The sequence below is a fragment of the Humulus lupulus genome, chromosome 1, assembly GCF_963169125.1.
Source record: "Humulus lupulus chromosome 1, drHumLupu1.1, whole genome shotgun sequence".
Taxonomy (NCBI): domain Eukaryota; kingdom Viridiplantae; phylum Streptophyta; class Magnoliopsida; order Rosales; family Cannabaceae; genus Humulus; species Humulus lupulus.
This window is the reverse complement of record NC_084793.1, coordinates 232460413-232479015: the sequence shown is the minus strand read 5'-3', so window position 1 is coordinate 232479015 and position 18603 is coordinate 232460413. Positions and strand designations below refer to the sequence as shown.

The following is an 18603-nucleotide window of genomic DNA, read 5'->3' as shown; positions in this document are numbered from 1 at the left end:
ACCAGCTTACCTTACAGACTAGCCCATACTTACATCTTGGGAACTCGGTAGTATAATTGAGTGGGAGTACTAATCATAGATATGAACATATATAACTTCTGATGAAGAAGTGAAACGATGGTTTCCTTTTAGTTTGGTGCAAGGTGCTAAATGATAGAGAACTCATTTTAGTAATTAATATTAGTTTACTGAATATCATTTACAATAAGCTATGTGTTTTAAGGATAAAATACAATGAGGGGTAAAATAGTATTTTAGTCTCATCTCATTGTAGACCGTCTATAGAGGATTGAGTGAAAATTATGGTTGTAACAATGGATAATTAATAACGTATATATATTGCTTATATATCGTTCTATGAATTCAAGAGTGCAATTCCGAGTGTTTACGGAGTCACGAGGAATTAATAACTTAGTAAATTTATTTGTTAGATATATGATAACTTATTTGAGCTTGATTTCATAGGCCCATGGTCCCCACTGCACCTTGGATAAAATTATCTAGATAGTCTCAATTAATTGATTTAATTATCAATTAGAATTATCAAAGTTGACCATGTCAATTTTTGATAGTTTCACAGAGTTATACAATTTAGAGAAAGAAAAAAAAGAAATTAGGACATATTTATTAATTAAGATAAATTGATATCTAAATTAATACATAGTTTAAATCAAGGTTAAAATTATAAATAATTAATTTGATAAAGGATTTAACTAATTATTTAATTAATTAAATCAATAAAAAAATAATACAGGCCTTGATTTTAAGTCCAATGGGCTTGTAATCAAATGGGAAATTTTACAGGCCTAAAGCCCATGATAATTTCTACCTAGGGCTGATATTATCTATTATTTTATTGATTTTTAATTAAATTAAATGTCCTAATTGAGTCTATAAAAGGAGTGCTAAGTGAGAGATGAAATCAGATTTCTGAAACATAAGTTTCTAAGAAGATCAGAAGATCTATTAGGTTTTAGATTCTCTCTACTACATAAGTCCTTTCTAAGCCTCAATTTTTCTCTTCTATTCTTCTTCTCTCTTGTATCTATCTCATGTGTTTAGAATTTTCCACTCTAGTCTAGGTGATTCTTAGGATACTTTGGAAGGCTGTGAAGAAATTTGAAGAACAGTTCAGTTTCTTGGTAATACTCTGCGACAGAAAGGATACAAGGGTTACAGAAACTAAAGGAATGACTCATTCATTCTGTTGCATATAATGTAAGTATTCTTATCATTATTTCTCTTTGAATTCAATTTTAGAAATATGTTCTAGGTTGTCTCATATTAACTTGTTTAATATTAGACCTACATGAAAATAAATAAAGATCCTGTATAAGTTTTCCAACATATGGTACAACCAGGGGGTTTCGTAGAACAAGGCAAAGAGCGAAAGGTTTGCAAACTGCAAAGGTCCATTTATGGACTTAAGCAAGCATCCAGATCGTGGAACATATGATTTGACCAAGTTGTTAAATCTTATGGTTTTTATCAAAATTTCGACGAGCGTTGTGTATACAAGCAAATTTATTGGGACAAAGTGGTTTTTCTAGTTTTGTACGTATATGATATATTACTCATTGGGAATGATGTGAATAAATAATCTGAAAATAAGATTTCACATTTATGATAAAATTTCTAAAGATTGATTCGCTGCTTATTATTATGTACAAAAAGATCTTCGTTAATTCACTAATTTGTGGAAAGATACTGAACTTTTGTATTTGAAAAATCTTTCAGACAAGATCTTTGAAGTTGATGGTGGTTGATACAGTAATCCTTGATTATAACTTCCAGTATGAGTATTGCGTCTAACACGAAAATTGTGGCTGGTAGTAAAACACTGATTCTCCCGTTGAGATCGAATTCGATCTTCATAGATTTCTTGAGATATTTTCTTCCAAAGTTTTGTTATAGCATCTATAACTGCCTCCGGTTTAGGAGGACATTCGGGCAAATAAACATCCACAAGAATTAGCTTATCGACCCCCCGAATAGTACTATATGAATCGGTATTGAACATCCCCCCTATTATTGTACAGGCTCCCATAGCAATAACATATTCTGGTTTCGGCATTTGTTCATATAATCTCACTAAAGAAGGATCCATTTTCATTATTACTATACCCACTGTTAAAATTAGGTTTCCTTGTCTAGGATTCGATCTTGGCACCAGTCCACAATGATTAAAGTCATATAATGAACCTATTAATGAAGCAAATTCAATAAAGCAACAAAAGATATCATAGAGAAGCGGCCATAAACTGGAGAGTCTTGACCAATTTGAAAGGTTGCACCAATTCCAAATGAAAGATTTAGGAGAGGCAAGCTACGTTCTTGGGATATGATTAATTCATGATCGCAAGAAGAAGTTGTCGGCACTCTCTCAAGCATCTTATATAGATAAAATACTTGCGAAGTATGTGATGCAGAACTCCAAGAAAGGAAACCTCTCATCTCGTCATGGTGCTCACCTCTCCAAGAACCAATGTCCTAAGACACCCCAAGAGGAAGAGGAAATGAGATGGATACCCTATGCCTCCGCAATAGGAAACTTAATGTATGCAATGTTATGTACCAGACTTGACATTTGCTACGTTGTGGGTATAGTCAGTAGGTACCAGTCAAATCCAGGATTCGATCACTGGAAAATAGTCAAACACATTCTCAAGTATCTTAGGAGAACGAGAGACTATATGCTAGTATATTTCGAAGAAAATTTGATTCCAATCGAATATACAGATTTTGACTTCCAATCCGACAAAGATTCTAAAAAATCTATGTCTAGATCTGTTTTCACACTTGGAGGTGGAGCAATTATATGGAGGAGTATAAAACAAGCTTGCATTGCTGACTCCACCATGGAAGTTGAATACATTACTGCAAACAAAGCAGCTAAGGAGGTTGTATGGCTTAAGAAGTTTTTGGGTGATCTGGAAATTATTTTAGACATGGATAAACCAATTGTACTCTACTATGACAACAACAGAGCGGTTGCCAACTCAAGAGAATAGAGAAGCCATAAGAGAGCTAAGGATATAGATTTTAAGTACCAGCTCATAAGAGAGATACTACAAAGAGGGGATGTAATCTTTCAAAAGATTGAATTAGCCAAAAACCATGGTGATCCCTTTACCAAGACGCTGCCTGCTACGAGTTTTGACAATCATTTCTTAGATTTAGGATTACGCGACATGTCTCATCTGCTTTAGGGCAAGTGGGAGATTGTTGGGATTTGTGCCCTAACAGCGTATTTCTATATGAATGATTACTGATAATTAAATAAAGTTAATATTTTTCACTAATATTTGTATTTAATTATACATGCCATTTATCATGAAGATCAAATATTATTGATGTGATTTTGAATTAAGTATATGTATAATGATATATATATATACAAGAGGATTTAATTCAAGATAATAATATAGAGATATTCTGTAATCACTAAATAAAGTGGGAGCTTTATTTAATAAAGATTATGAGTATGGTCTATCTTCTGTTTAAGATAGAACAGTTTATCTAGACGGTTAAGTGTAGCGACACAAAGAGATAGAGGTATCGTATACAATATAGATTGTATTGGACTAGGACACAATGAAAGAAATAACTTCTGATAATCTCCAATAAAATACATAAGTTTAACATTCATCAATCTATGGTCGTTTGAGACTTGACCTCAATCCTGAAGTGAGTAATGAACTCCTATTTATGCTTTTATGACTTTTAACTTATCAGGTAAGGTTCAATATTCCTATGACCAAATTCTTGATATCTTTGTAGCATTCGGATATTTTACTTAGTAGTAGCAGCAAGAGGAGCAGCAGCAGCAGGAGGAGGAGCAGCAGGAGCAGCAGCAGCAGCAGCGGAGCAGGAGCAGTAGCAGCAGCAGGGGCAGCAGCGGAGGCAGCGGCAGCAGCGGCGGCGGCGGCAGCGGCAGCGGCGGCGGCGGCAGCGGCAGCGGCGGCGGCGGCAGCGGCAGCGGCAGCAGCAGCAGCAGTAGTAGTAGTAGGCAGCAGCAGGAGCAGCAGCAGCAGAAGCAGCAGCAGCAGTAGTAGTAGTAGTAGTAGGCAGCAGCAGGCAGCAGCAAGCAGCAGGCAGCAGCAGCAGCAGGAGCAGGAGCAGCAGGAGCAGCATCAGCAGCATCAGTAGCAGTAGTAGCAGTAGTAGGAGCAGTAGGAGCAGTAGGAGCAGGAGCAGTAGCAGTAGTAGCAGTAGTAGGAGCAGTAGAAGCATCATCAGTGGCAGTAGTAGCAGTAGTAGGAGCAGTAGGAGCAGGAGTAGTAGGAGCAGTAGGAGCAGTAGTAGCAGTAGTAGTAGTAGTAGCAGTAGTAGTAGTAGCAGCAGCAGCAGCAGTAGCAGTAGCAGTAGCAGTAGCAGGAGCAGTATAAGTAGCAGGAGCAGTAGCAGTAGTAGGAGCAGTAGCAGGAGCAGGAGCAGGAGCAGGAGCAGGAGCAGGAGCAGGAGCAGGAGCAGGAGCAGGAGCAGGAGCAGGAGCAGGAGCAGGAGCAGTAGCAGTAGCAGGAGTAGTAGTCGCAGTAGCAGTAGCTGTAGCAGTAGCAGTAGTAGTAGCAGCAGCAGCAGTAGTAGTAGTAGTAGTAGTAGTAGTAGTAGTAGTAGTAAGAGCAGTAGCAATAGTAGTAGTAGTAGCTGTAGAATTTTAGTTTTAATGGATATTGGTCAAAGCCGGGATTTAGTTAGAAACTTGTAGCAATAGTTATGGATTTTATAAGTTTAACGTATGGTTTAGAAATATGACCTTGTATCCACCCTCAACGAACTTGGTCATTATTTATTCATTTATTTTGCATTTATGATTGTACTTAGCAAAAATCTTTTTCTAAATAAATAGTATTGTTATTTTTGAATGACATGTATGAGTTTGATTTTTTTTTACAATCATAATAAATAATAAATTTAATAAATAATGACCAAGTTCGGTGAGGGTGGATACAAATCAATGGACCGAGTTCTATATTGAGAGTTTAGGGTAGGGGGCCATAGTAGTGGGAACAGTTTTACTGATCCCAGCCCTCCCTCAATATGGTTAACTTTGGAACAGTGACGAGTTTCGAGCCTGAGAATTAAGTCATATAGGATGATTAGAAACAGACTTAGAAAATGTGAATGTTGGATAATTTCCCAAGAAGAATTCATTGTAGAGACCCCCATCAAAGGGTCATATGCTTAGCCATTCGTAAGCTGTCTCACAAGCCATCACGACGAAGGATGAAATAGCCTCGCTATATGAGAATCAAGGGTACGCAGATGCCATGACACCCCTGGCTCGCATAACAAAATTGAAGCCACAAGGGCCGCTATATCCGGGGTCATGGACGTAGTCCCTCACCTAAGAGAGGCCATCTGTTAGTTGGTCCACTAGGAGGAAGGCCTTGTATATGGAGGCGTCAAGCTATGTGGAACGATGCCTTCCTATATGCCTCCAAGTGACGCCATTGCTATGAAAGGCCCTGCTATGGGAGGCCTAACCTGCCTACGGGGCCGAGACGTGGGCAATACTCGAGGCGCGAGGGGCCGAGACGCGGGGATGGCTCGCTGCGCGAGGAACCGAGACGCTGGGATGCCAAGGCGTAGGGATGACTCGATGCGCGAGGAGGCCAAGATGCGGGCATGGCTCACTGCGCGAGGGACCAAGATGTTGGGATGGCTCGCTGCGCGAGGGGCCGAGACACACAAGGGTGGCTTGCTATGAAGACCCCGCAAGGCTCTGTGTGTGTCACGCATTGGGGTCTTTGGATGGAGGCACCCTTGAGGGCCAGTCTAGCTAGGCAAGATCTGGGCTAGGCCCCGTGGGAACCAATGTCACCCGCCAATGGATTGGCCTGAACACATGTGTGTCCCCGATGTTACGAACTCTTCTCATGGCATCTAGGGGAAACCCACTATACTGTAGAGATAAATTCCCAAGATCAACAACACTTAACAGAATGGGAGAAATCTTGGAGAGATGATGTGTCTCAGATATATAAGAAGGACCATTAGGTACAAGGTATGTATATGAGTACAGAGTGTACAATCCTGAGGAGGACAGAGGCGTGGCCCTGACATCTGCGTCTGACAAGTAGTGGCGGTACGAACCCGTATGGAGAGTGGAGGCACTACCTAAGCCCCCTCGACCATATGCCAGAGTCGACAGCACGATGTCCTGCACCACTACCCTGGCATTGTAAGAGTAGACACCATAATGTCCTGAACCACTACCCTGGCAATGTACCTATGTACGTCCTTGTCCCCTGGGACCTACTTGTATCAGGGGCCAATAGAGCCCACCTATAAATAGGCTTCGACCCCTCAAGTTAAGGGGTTGGAAAATTCTTTGTATTCACAGACCATTAAGGAATATACGACTTTTGCTCCATTGTACTCCTGTATTTTCTCTCTTTTTTCTCTTTCAAGTTCTTTTCATCTTCTTCCTACATATCTTTCACAATACAGTTTGAGTTTTCTGACCTTATATCGTTGACGAGTTCTCACCGTCAACAGTTTGGCACCGTCTGTGGGGAGAATGAATATCAAGCCAACGTTCTTTCATCACTTCTAGAAAGGGAGAAATGCCAAGGAGTTCAAAATGCCTAGTCAACTCAAGATGTTGAGGTTCGCCTGGACGAAGAGCAATTGAGGGCCTCCCGAAAGAAACCCCCTCCACCTAAGCAGAGGGATATACCGGGGGAATGTCCTCCACCAATGGAGGAGAAGGAATCATCATCCCCAGCTATCCGGCCCGACCGAGGTCACCCAGAGCCACCAACGGATCCACATCCCCGGCCCTCGGTGGCACCCCGCTCCGGCCATTGAGACTCGGGTCCCTCGACATGGAGGCCAGGAAAAAGTCCCTAGGTACACTCGGTGAGTTCCAGCTTGAGGACTTGCTATTATGTGGACAAAATTCGTGAGTTGCATAAGAAGAACCAAAATTTGGAATCCACGCTAGAGAACATGCAAGAGGTCTTAAACGAACTTCTGCAAGGAAAGTCGAGCCTACCCATTCCGAAGCACAAAGAGAAAGAGCGAGAAAGAAGGGAAACCACTGTCCCCATGGACGATGGGAGAACCCGACTTTCTACTACCAACATCCCCAGACAAAATACCATGAGGGACCTAGGCCGGCAAAATATCCCTAGGAGCAAAGATGGAGGAACAACGATGGTCATAAGAACGAGGCCGAAGTCACTTCTAAGGAGGCGATGCCTGACCTAAGAGAAAAGCTCAATGGGAGGAGGTCAGAAGTAAGGTCGACGCCCCTTGTGGCCCCTCCGACCCATGTTAAGCCTTCAACCCATGAAGGATCGAATGGGACAAAAAAGAAGAGGGCGTACGAGGGGCCGAAAGATGACCACCAAAGAAGGCCTAAACACAGAAGTGACCCTAGGCAAACGGCTTACATCTTCTATACAAACTTGACGGACACCAGAGATCATATCTATCTCACGAATGAAGGTCGGGTTCCCTTCAAGAGGCCCCCGCCGATGAGAAAAGATCATTCCAAGAGGGACCCTAGAAAATACTGTCAGTACCACAAGGACATCGGCCATGCCACGACAGAATGCACCCATTTGAAGGAAGAAATTGAAGAGCTCATACATAGGGAGCACCTAGGCAGATATGTCAGAAGGGAAAATCAGAAATCGGAGGATGAGCCGGTGATACCTCAGGCCCGAGAAAGAGCCCCAGAGATACAAGGAGAAGTGAGAACAATCTTCGGAGGTCAGGGGTTTGGAGGAGAGTCCAGGAAGGGTTGAGACAGGTACGCTAGAGAAGTCAGATGGAGTCCACCACTGTGTGTCATGAGTTTGGAGCAATGACCCCCGAAAAGATTTAAGGAAGAAAATGATTCAAACATTTTCACGAAGGAGGATGCACAAGGGGTGCACTTTCCCCACAATGATCCTTTGGTGTTGACAGTTCAATTGGCCAACATGGCGGGTGCATCGGGTCCTCGTAGACAACGAAAGTTCCGTGGATATCTTGTACCGCCCCGCCTTGGAGAAGATGGGTTTAGGCATCAAACACTTGAAACCTTGCCAATCCTCCTTATACGAATTCAAGGGGGGACTCGATACAACCCTTAGGGGTGATGGAATTGGCACTCACCATGGGAAAACAACCCAGACATACCACAGTCATGGCAAACTTCGTCGTGGTAGATTGTGCTTTAGATTTCAATGCGGTAGTGGGGAGACCATCCCTAAGATAATTGAAAGCAATAACTTCAATATATCACCTATCCATCAAGTTACCAACTCCCGGTGGAATAGCGAGTATGAAAGGATAACAGAGAGAAGCAAGGGAGTGTTATAACACCTCCCTTCGCACGTCTGTGAAACCGCGAGAGCCAATGGCGATGGTAGTACATGGAGGTGCAAACCCATAAGAACTAGACCCCAGAATCATGGAGGAGCCAGGGGCAGAACCCGTGGAGGAGGTAGAACAAATCGTGGTGATGGAAGAGCTATTGCGAAAGTTGAAGGTGGGAAACAACCTTCAGGATGACACGAAGGAGAAGTTGGTGAGGTTTTTGAAGGAAAATCTAGATGTATTCGCCCGGAGTCATGAAGACATGGTGGGGATAGATTCTGCGATCATGTGCCACCATTTGAATATCGCCCCCGAGGCAAGAACCGTTAGGCAAAAAAGACGAGCGCTTGACCCGGATAGGTACGCAACCTTAAAGGAGGAGGTTTACAAATTGAAGGCGGTTCATCCGCGAATCATTCTATCCTGTATGGGTATCGAACCCCGTACTAGTCTCGAAACCGAATGGAAAATGGAGGACTTGTGTGGACTTCTCAAACCTAAATAAGGCTTCTCCTAAGGACAATTTTCTGCTTCCAAGAATAGATCAGCTGGTGGATGCGACGGTCAGGCACAAGTTACTTAGATTCATGGATGCCTACTCTGGATACAACCAGATACTTATGAAGCCAGCTGAGGAAGAGCATACACCATTCATAACGGATAAAGGACTCTACTGCTATAAAGTGATGCCTTTCGGATTAAAGAACGCAGGTGCCTCCTATCAAAGATTGGTGACACAAAATGTTCGCTAACCAGATTGGAAGGAACATGGAAGTATACGTTTACGATATGTTGGTGAAGACCAAAAATTCCGTAGAACTCAACAGGGACCTAGGTGTGACATTCGACACATGCAGGAGGTATCGAATGAAGTTGAATCCACTCAACTGCACTTTCGGTGTCTCCTCGGGAAAGTTCTTGGATTTCATGGTCAACTCCCGAGGCATCAAAGCTAATCCTGATAGGATAAAGGCCTTAATAGAAATGAGCCCACCCAAGAATAAGAAGGAGGTGCAATGTCTAATGGGACGAGTGGTAGACAGATTCATTTCAAGGTCTACGGACAAGTGCCTCCCCTTCTTCAACATCCTAAAAGGGAGCAAAAAGTTCGCTTGGGATGGAGAATGTGAGGGTGCTTTTACCAAGTTGAAGGAACACTTAGGGAAGCCACTCTTGTTGGCTAAACCTGAAAAGGGTGAAAGACTATACTTATACTTAGCAGTATCCGAGCATGCCATAAGCATTGCCCTGGTTAGAGGAGAGAAGAGGCATCAGCAACCCGTGTACTACATCAGCAAACGGTTGGTAGATGCGGAGAACCGATACCTGGAGATAGAGAAGTTAGCATACGCATTAGTCGTGGCCTCAAGGAAGTTAAGGCCCTACTTCCATGCCCATGTGATTGAGGTACTCACTGATAGCCCTTTAAGATAGGTCTTGCATAAACCTAAAACCTCAGGGATACTCATGAAATGGTCGATTGAGTTAAGTCAATTCGACATCATTTATACCCCAAGGACCTCCATCAATGGGAAAGTTCTTGCAGACTTCATAGTGGAGTTCACCTATCGACCAAATGAAGGAGGAGATGAAGGAGAGGGACAGTTGGTCGGAGAAGGAGAGCAAAGGAATTTTGAGGAATGGAACCTACATCTGGATGGAGCATCCAACAAAGGAGGAGCTGGAGCAGGTATCATGATGACTACACCCGGGGGACACATGATGTACTGCGCGATACGGTTTGGGCTCGAAGCCTCGAACAACGAGGTGGAATATGAAGCACTCCTAGCTGGGTTGTGGTTGGCCCAAGGGCTAAAGGTAACGCATTTACACATTTTTAGTGACTCATAGTTGGTGGTGTTCCAGGTGAAGGGCGAGTATCAAGTGAGGGGTCCTAAGGTGGCTACATACTTGGAAAGGGTAAGAGGCTAACTAGGGTAGTTGGTGGGGTATAGCATAGAGCAAATCCCAAGAGATAGGAATACCCGTGCCGATGCCCTCGCAAAGCTGGCTTCTACTAAGGATGGGGATATCCTTGAATCAGTACCTGTGGAGTACTTACCAATGCTAAACATCATTGATTTAGACGTTCTTATGATCAACATCCCAAAGGAGTCGTGGGCTGACCCAATTTTAAGCTACCTGAAGGATGGAGCTTTGCCAACAGACAAGAGGGAGGCTCGGAGGCTGGTGTATAAGGCTGCCTGATACACCTTAGTAGACGAGATCTTGTATAAGAGAGGGTTTTCTGTGCCGCTCTTACGGTGTGTTGGTGAGGAGGAGGCGATGAAAGTGCTATATGAAATACATGAGGTCGAGTGTGGCAACCATGCGAGTGGACCATCCATGGCTTGCAAAGCCATGAGGCAAGGGTACTACTGGCCCTCCATGGAGAGGGATGCAAATGACTTCGCGAGAAAATGTGACAAATGCCAGAGACATGCAAACTACTCCCAGAAACCCTCGAATGAGTTAACTAGCCTGACCAACCCTTGGCCTTTTGCTATCTGGGGGATAGACCTAATCGGCGCCCTTCCCGCAGGCAGGGGTGGAGCAAAGTATGCAGTCGTAGCCGTAGATTACTTCACCAAGTGGGTTGAAGCAGAACCTCTAGTTGTTGACGGTAAGAACTCGTCAACGATTGATGGTTAGAAAACTGCAATCTCTATACTATAGGAAGCTTTGAATCAGATAGAAAGAACTCTAATCAATAGAAGAAAACTCAGGCAACCATGAAAACCAGAAGCATATATTTCTTAAGTCTCTTTCATACACTCAGTTTTTCCAACCCCTTAACCTGAGGGGTTGGAACCTATTTATAGGGGGGGGGGGTTCTATTGGCCCTGGATACAAACAAGTCCCAGACCACAGGGACGTACACAGGTACTCTGATAGTGTAGTGGCTCAGGGCGTAGTGGTGTCTACCCTGATGGTGTTAGAGTCGTGGCCTAGGACATAGTACTGTCGGCTCTGGCGTATGGTCGGGGGTGTCCAAGTGGTACCACTACTCTTCGTACAGGTCCGTACCGCCACTACTCCTCAGACGCAGATCATAGGGTCGTGCCTCTGTTCTTTCCATAACCGTACGTCCCGTGTCAGCGTACGTGTTCCGTACTCGGTCGTCCTCATCAATCCCCGTTCAATGCTCCATGTTCGTTTGGCATATCAACAAGGTTCCTTCAAGTGCTCCCGTGCCTATGTCAAGGAGGCTTCAACCTATGCGTGTCCTGAGAAGTCAAGGCGCCAGGGGTCAGGGCCGGCTTATGCGGGTCACATGGACACGAGGCTCGCAGCATGGATGCCGTGGCAAGGCCACACCCTCGCATAGCGAGGGAACCTCGCGTAGCGAGGCTGGCCCTTTTCCCTCAGGCGTAGGCATGGCTCGGGACACGGACGTCGTAATAAGGCAGCACCCTCGCATAGCGAGGCTGCCTCTCCTTCCCCCGGGTGCAGGCGTCGCGAGGCTAGGGGCACGGATGCCACAACAAAGCCTCACCCTCGCATAGCGAGGGTGCCTCGCGTAGCGAGGCTGACCTTCTTCTCCCGAGTGTAGACGAGGCTTGATGCCTGATGGAACGGGGCGCACGCGGACGACCAGCTGGGGACCCTCGCATAGCGAGGGTGAAGTTTGGATTGGAAAGTGGCCGAAGGCCCTCACCTAGTGAGGGTGACTCTCTTATCCCAACTCCCTCACCATCATGTGACGCCCTTTTAGGATGTCTCGTAGTATAGAGCTTCACTCGTGAATAGAATTCAGAAGGAAAAATTTCCACATTTACACTTCCCCCCGAGTCTATAAGTACACTTTTAAGTGTGTTTATAGACTCTCTCCATTTCTCTCGCTTGACACGCACGGCCAGCCTTGGGGGACTTAGCCTTGGAAATTTTTCCAACGTCGCTCGAAGAAGCACGAAGTGTGGCTTGGAGTTGTGTTTCTTTTTAGTGTTCAAAGAAACACGATAGCCACCTAACACTTGGGGGATCCATGAAAGTTCCTAAGATTGCATAAGGACCAATCATCCTTCATCGCGGATCCCAAGATTACCCATACTCTTGATCTCCACCATTTATAGGGAAACAGATCCAATGGCTAGGGAGCATTGACTTTCCCTATAAATACTCCAAGGTTTGAAACCACTTCTCTACACCAAGACTTGCCTAGCCTAGTGGCATTCCCTCCAAGTTATTTTCAAGAGTTCAAGGGTTCTATTCTCCTTCAAAGCCTTCTTGAGGTACTTTTTCTTTTATTTTAGTTATTCATTTTCTTCCTCCCCTTTTTTTTTAAATTTTTTTTTTTTGTTTCCTTTTCTTCTTTAGCCTCGTGGTGACGCTGGGCATTCCCTTGTTCCTGTGGTCTTGCTTCTGCTCTTTCGCAAGTCTATCATCGTATTCCCACAGGTAGGTTTCCTTCATCTCTTCTCCCTTTTGTTTTGCATTGATTACGCGAGGGTAGAATTGTTGGTTGTACGACACCCATTCTTCAGAGTTTAACATTTTCTTCGCATAGCCTCTCCAGTATCCATACACAGGCCCTTTTCTTAGACCCTCACACTCGTGTTGTAGATATTGAGTCGCCCTTATGCGTACACACCCTCGAGTCTTAGCTTGTCCATGGCGTCTAGGCGATGTCCCGAAGGTCTGTCTAATGTTGAATTTATTGAGTTGTCCTCATCCGACTCGGGGGTCGACGCACGTAAACCCTCTAACCGCAGGGGTGTGCGGGCGCTCTACCTCAGGAGACTATCTTACCTTAGACATAAGCCGTACTGCCTGGAGAGGAAGCTAGAATCCTATCCCGGGGACGCAGGTTCTGATCTCTTACCCCGTCAAGCGACATACATTTCTCAACTACAATCAATCCTCCAGGATTGCCTTTCCGAAATTGCTTGCCTAGAAGAAAACTTGCCCCCTGAGCCTTTTTCCTTTTGTCGTGATGAGTCTCCCGATTACGTGGATTCCTCCTTTGAAGGCGGTAGACATGAGTTGGTTGAACCGGAGTTCCTTTCCATGGTGCCGCCCGTGTTCCCTCTCCTATCCCATGTCTTGCGCCCTAGGGTCAAGCAAAGAGCTGGTAGACATAGGACATGTGGGGAATCTTCTAGGGCCCTAAGATAGTCTGTCGCTCATAAACTGCCTTACTTTGTCCAGGTACCCGAGATGCCGAAGAGAGCCTTGGACACTTCTGATGAAGTCGGAAGATCTACCGTTACTCTGAAGAAATTGGGCAACATGCTGAAATCCCATAAGTTGCCCTTGAACCTCAAGTTTGTTATACCAGAGCGCAAGGAACGCGCGTCCGCACCGCAAAAGGGGTTCGTGGCATTTAGCGATGCCATAATCCGATCTGGTGGAGCTCTGCCACTCCACTCTTTCTTCATCAAAGTACTGGACTACTTTGAATTGGCGCCACTACAATTGTCCCCCAACTCCTGGGTGATGCTCAGCTGTTTGTATGTGTTGTACCATCAGGTGTACTCTAGCGGGCCTTCAACAAGCGAGGTTCATTACTTCTTCACCCTGAGGGAGAATACGTCGGCCCCCGGTTTCTACCAACTCCAGAAAGTCGCGGCCCTTAAAGGGAGTTCCCTCTTGGAGGGATCTATTTCCAATAGGGGGCGTGGAAGTCAGACTACTTCTATACTTACAGTGGGTAGACCCGATATTCTAGCTTCAACACACCACGTAAGGCTATCCTCACCTTGATCCCATATACCAGAAATTTCTCTTATTATTCGACCTCTTTTTTTTTTTTTTTTATAGCCCTTGTAACTGTGGGTATTTTCTTTCATTCGATGGCAGGTCTCTTAGGGGTCGTTGGTTCCAACTTGAAACGGGCGGCTCATGACTAGGTAACACAAATCCTGGCTATGTCGAAGGCATGCAAACAAGCCAGCACCCTTTTCACAGAGAGCAATCTCCAGAAGGTTACCTTATGCTCCATTTCCCCTGAATCTGAGGATTCACGCCCCGCGTCACTCGACTCTGTTGATTTACCCCCAGCGGCGCCCGTACTTGAGAGTCCGTGGGTATATGGTCATGATGAATGGAATTATGATGAAGCCGCCGATAGGGATTATGTCTACTCCTCGGGTGACCATATGGACGTTGAGGAGACCGTGGTGTCTGAGAACTACTCCTGCTTGTACTCTCTTGCTGGCAGGGCTAAGGGTGTAGCTGATGACGGCCACACTGGTGATGCTTCCTCTCGGATGTCGCCGTTAACACCTGGCGGCGAGTTTGCCTTCGATGCCCCTGCCCCTTGCCCCTCTGTTCCTAGAAGGAATTTCGTCATTCCTTCTTTCGATGGGGCTCCTTCACCCCCGAGGAGGCATCCTAGGTGGGCATCCACAGGCGTCTCTTTACCCCAGGAAGCAACTCCGCACTCTTCTGCTCCCCGCACCACTGCAGATGGGTCGGGGCCTTCCCGGTCCCCCTCCTTGCCAAAGCGGGCCTCGGCAGGTACTCACGCCTCTCCCGTCCCAGCTCATGTTTCTATTCCTGAAGATCATCCTCTGGCGAGTCAATATGGGGAAGCCATGAGCCATCACTTGGGAAACTTTCCCAAAGGTGAATGGGGGACGCTACACGATGTCCCTGAGGCTCAGCTAGAGAGCACCTACATGCGAGCCTCCCTGCAGGTAACTGTCGCGATACTTGGTTTATTCATTTGTGCTAGCCATATATATACTTTTTATGTTATTTCTGGCATATCGTCTAACCCTTGAGGCTTTGCTTTATATTCTCGCCCTCCCACAGGCTTCCATTTTGAACCATCGCCTGCTCGCCTCCCACTCTTCATCGACCCACGGTTGCAACACGAGCTTGAGGAGGCACTGGGGAACCTATCAGTGGCTCAGACTGCAAAGGATGCCTTGTCAAGTCAATTGGCCGAGGCGGTATGCCAGAGGGATACCGCCTTGGCCCAGGCTGCATCAACCTCTCATGCCAACATTCAGCTGGAGGCTACCGTCCAAACTCTGAACGGGAGGATCGCTGTGCTCGAAGCTGAGCTTATGACCGTTGAGGATCGCATAATCGAGAAAACGTTGCATGCTGTCTGGAGGACTAACCCCGTTGTTGACTTATCTTCTTTTGGGGACTGTGCCGTCGAGAGGATTTCTGAGTGGCAGGGTCGAGGTGGAGATTTTTAGGTCCCCTTGTACTCAGTCTATGTATGCTTTGGGTGTGTAATCCCTCGGACCACTTCTCTTTTTTTCTTATCAAACTTAAGGGGCTCTGGCAAGTCCCTCTTATTACTGTTGTTCGTGGGCTATATGTTTTTCTTTGATTTGATGAAGATAATCTTTCTGGTCCACCTTGATTATACTTGTAAGGACACGTTAACCCGTTGGGCTGTTGGGGTCCTTTTATGTTCTTTGCGCGCGCTTATTACTTTTTGCGAGAAGCGTCCTTCTCGTCCTTATACATAGTACTATTTTTTTTCCAAGGGTCCCTTGTAAGACCCTTTTTGGGCTAGCCGGCTTAATGGCCAATCTAGACTTATGGGGTGATTCTCTCCTTACAGCCTCACCTCTTGGGGTGTCGGCCTTTCGTTGGAGGTCATCCTTTTAAACCGCTCCCTTGATATTCATAAGGGTAGCTAATCCTTTTGAATATAAGAGATTTTTTTTTTTTTTGTTTACTTTTGTCGTCCTACCCCCCCAAGTACCTGATGAGATTTATCTTGGCAGGGACTTTAGTTGATGCTTGCACAAAGAAGTAAATAACATACAAAGTGGAAAACAATTTCATTCATAGTAGTCAGATTACAACGATATATAAATAGATAAAAGGCTTACATCTACTTGGGAGGTTATCTAGGTAACCTCTTTGATTCTCGTCTACTAAAATAGCATAACTTGCAACAAACTAAACACAGCTACTACCTGCATCAGGCGTGGGAGCCTTACTACTAGTCTTACCCGGTTGGGCCCTTCACGATTCTGGGGTCTCGTTCCTGTGGGTCTGTGCCCCCATGCACCACCATCGCCATCAGTTCTAGCAGTTTTGCAGAAGTGTGAAGGGTGGTGTTATAACACTTTCTAGCCTCTCTTTGTTCTCCCTTCATGCCTGCTATCCCACCAGGAGTTGGGAACTTGACGGTGAGGTGATATATTGAAGTGATTGCTTTCAATTCTCTTAGGGATGGCCTCCCCAATACCGCATGGAAAGCCGAAGCACAATCTACTACGACGAAGTTTGCCATGATCGTGGTCTGTCGGGGTTGTTCTCCCATGGTGAGTGCTAATTCGATCACCCCTAAAGGTTGTATCGAGTCCCCCGCGAACCCGTATAAGGAGGATTGACAAGGCTTCAAGTGCCTGATGCCCAAGCCCATCTTCTCCAAGGCGGGGCGATGTAAGATATCTACAGAACTTCCATTGTCTACGAGGACCCGATGCACCCGCAGGTTGGCCAACTGGATTGTCAACACCAAATGATCATTATGGGGAAAGTGCACCCCTCGTGCATCCTCCTCTCTAAAAGTGATTGAGTCATTTTCTCCTTTAAAGCTTTTCGGGGGGCGCTGTTCCAGACTCATGACACAGGCTGGTGGACTTCGCCTGGCTTCTCTAGCGTACCTATCTCGTCCTTTCCGGGAGTCTCCCCCAATTCCCGGACCTCCAAAAATAGTTCTTACTTCTCCCTGGATCTCTGGAGCTTCTCTTTGCGTCTTAGATATTACTGGTTCGTCCTCCAACTTCGGCCTTTCTCTCCTGACATATCGTCCTAGGTGCCCTCTGCGGATGAGCTCCTCAATTTCTTCTTTCAAATGAATACACTCTGCTGTGGTGTGACCAATATCCTTGTGGTATTGACAGTATCTATTGGGATCCCTCTGGGACCGATCCTTCCTCATTGGTGGGGGCTTCTTAAATGGAACCCGCCTCTCGTTGGTGAGGTAGATATGCTCCCTTGTATCTGTCAGGTCTGTATAGAAGGTATAAGCCGTTTTCCTAGGGTCGCTTCCCCGCTTGGGCTTTCTATGTTGATCATCCCTCGGCCCTTCGTACGCCCTCTTCTTCTTTGCACCATTCGACCCTTCATTAGTTGGGGGCTTTGCAGGGGACTCACACTTTCCTGCCTTTAAGTTCGCGTGGCCATCCTCTACACGAATATACTTCTGCGCTCTCTCGTAGAAGTCATCTAGGTCTGTGACTTCCCTTTTGAGCATGTTATCCCACAATTTGCTTCCCGGAAGCACCCCGGCAGTGATGGCCATTTTTAACTCTATGCGGGTCAAGCTCCCCACTTTGGCTGCTTCCATGTTGAACCTGTGGATGTAGCTTTTTAGACTCTCATTTTCGCCCTGTTTTACATTGGCGAGGCTGGTGCCCGGCATAGTATAATCACGCACGGCATGATGTTGTTGGAGAAACTCATCTGAAAACTGTTGCCAAGACCTGACGGATCCCGGTCGAAGTCTCTTAAACCATTTGTATGCGGGTCCTTTCAGCGTGACTGCGAAACAGTGGCATCTAGCCCCGCTACTTATCCCCCTTAACTTCATCAAGTCATTGAATGCGTCTAGGTGGTATTTGGGGTCGGTGCTTCCTTCATACGGGGTCATACGAGGCGCCTTGAAGTTGGCTGGGAGTTGAATGGCTTGGATCTCTTTGGTGAAGGGTGATTCATAGTCGAACTCCTCCTCAAGGCTCTGCCCTCCGGACGCGGTGACAATCTTACTCCGCAGGCTCTTCATCTCTGTATCGAGGTCCTGCCTCCTCTTCTTCAGGGAGTCTCTCAACATGGACGGGTTGACAACTTCCTTTCCTTCGCCGTCCCGGGGGACAGTAGGAGGGGTAGTCCTCTTATCCACCCTCTTCTTGTTGAGCTCCTCTCGTAGATCCGAGGTAGTCCTCTTTGAGGTGACCTCAATGTCATTGCGAGAGCCACCATTTTTCCCTTGCCTTGGCCCCTAGGGTGGCCTCGACGGTCCGGGACGCTCATGCGGCTTCTCCCTGGGGGTGTTGTTGGTGGAGTGTCTGGTCCTCCCGTCGTCTACTGGGACAGTGGTTTCCCGACCCTTCTCTTTCCTTTTGGGCAAGGTTACGCTGGACTTACCCTGCAGCAGGCCGTTAAGGACCTCTTGCATGTTTTCTAAGGTGGTTTCTAATCTTTGGTTCTTACGGTGGAGTTCACGTATCTCCTCTTCATAAAACCGGGATTTCGAACTCGAGCTCACGGAGTGGACCCGGGGGTGCTTGTCATGCCTACGGGCAGAAGGGCCCGGGTCTTGTCGGCCGGAGTTCGGTGCCTGCGGCGGTTTTGGAGGAGGGAACTCATAAG

The 18603-nt window shown here is 46.1% G+C and overlaps 1 protein-coding gene across 1 annotated transcript; it reads right to left on the bottom strand.

Annotated features, from left to right (window-relative positions):
- Nucleotides 1–1681: 1681 nt before the first annotated feature.
- On the bottom strand, nucleotides 1682–7055 carry LOC133830808 (NAD(P)H-quinone oxidoreductase subunit K, chloroplastic-like). The gene is made up of 4 exons (XM_062260883.1): nucleotides 6928–7055; nucleotides 5907–6176; nucleotides 4806–4837; nucleotides 1682–2289 (listed from the first exon to the last, which is right to left on the bottom strand). The coding sequence occupies exons 1-4, from the start codon at nucleotides 7053–7055 to the stop codon at nucleotides 1682–1684; spliced, it is 1038 nt and encodes a 345-aa protein (XP_062116867.1).
- Nucleotides 7056–18603: the final 11548 nt, after the last annotated feature.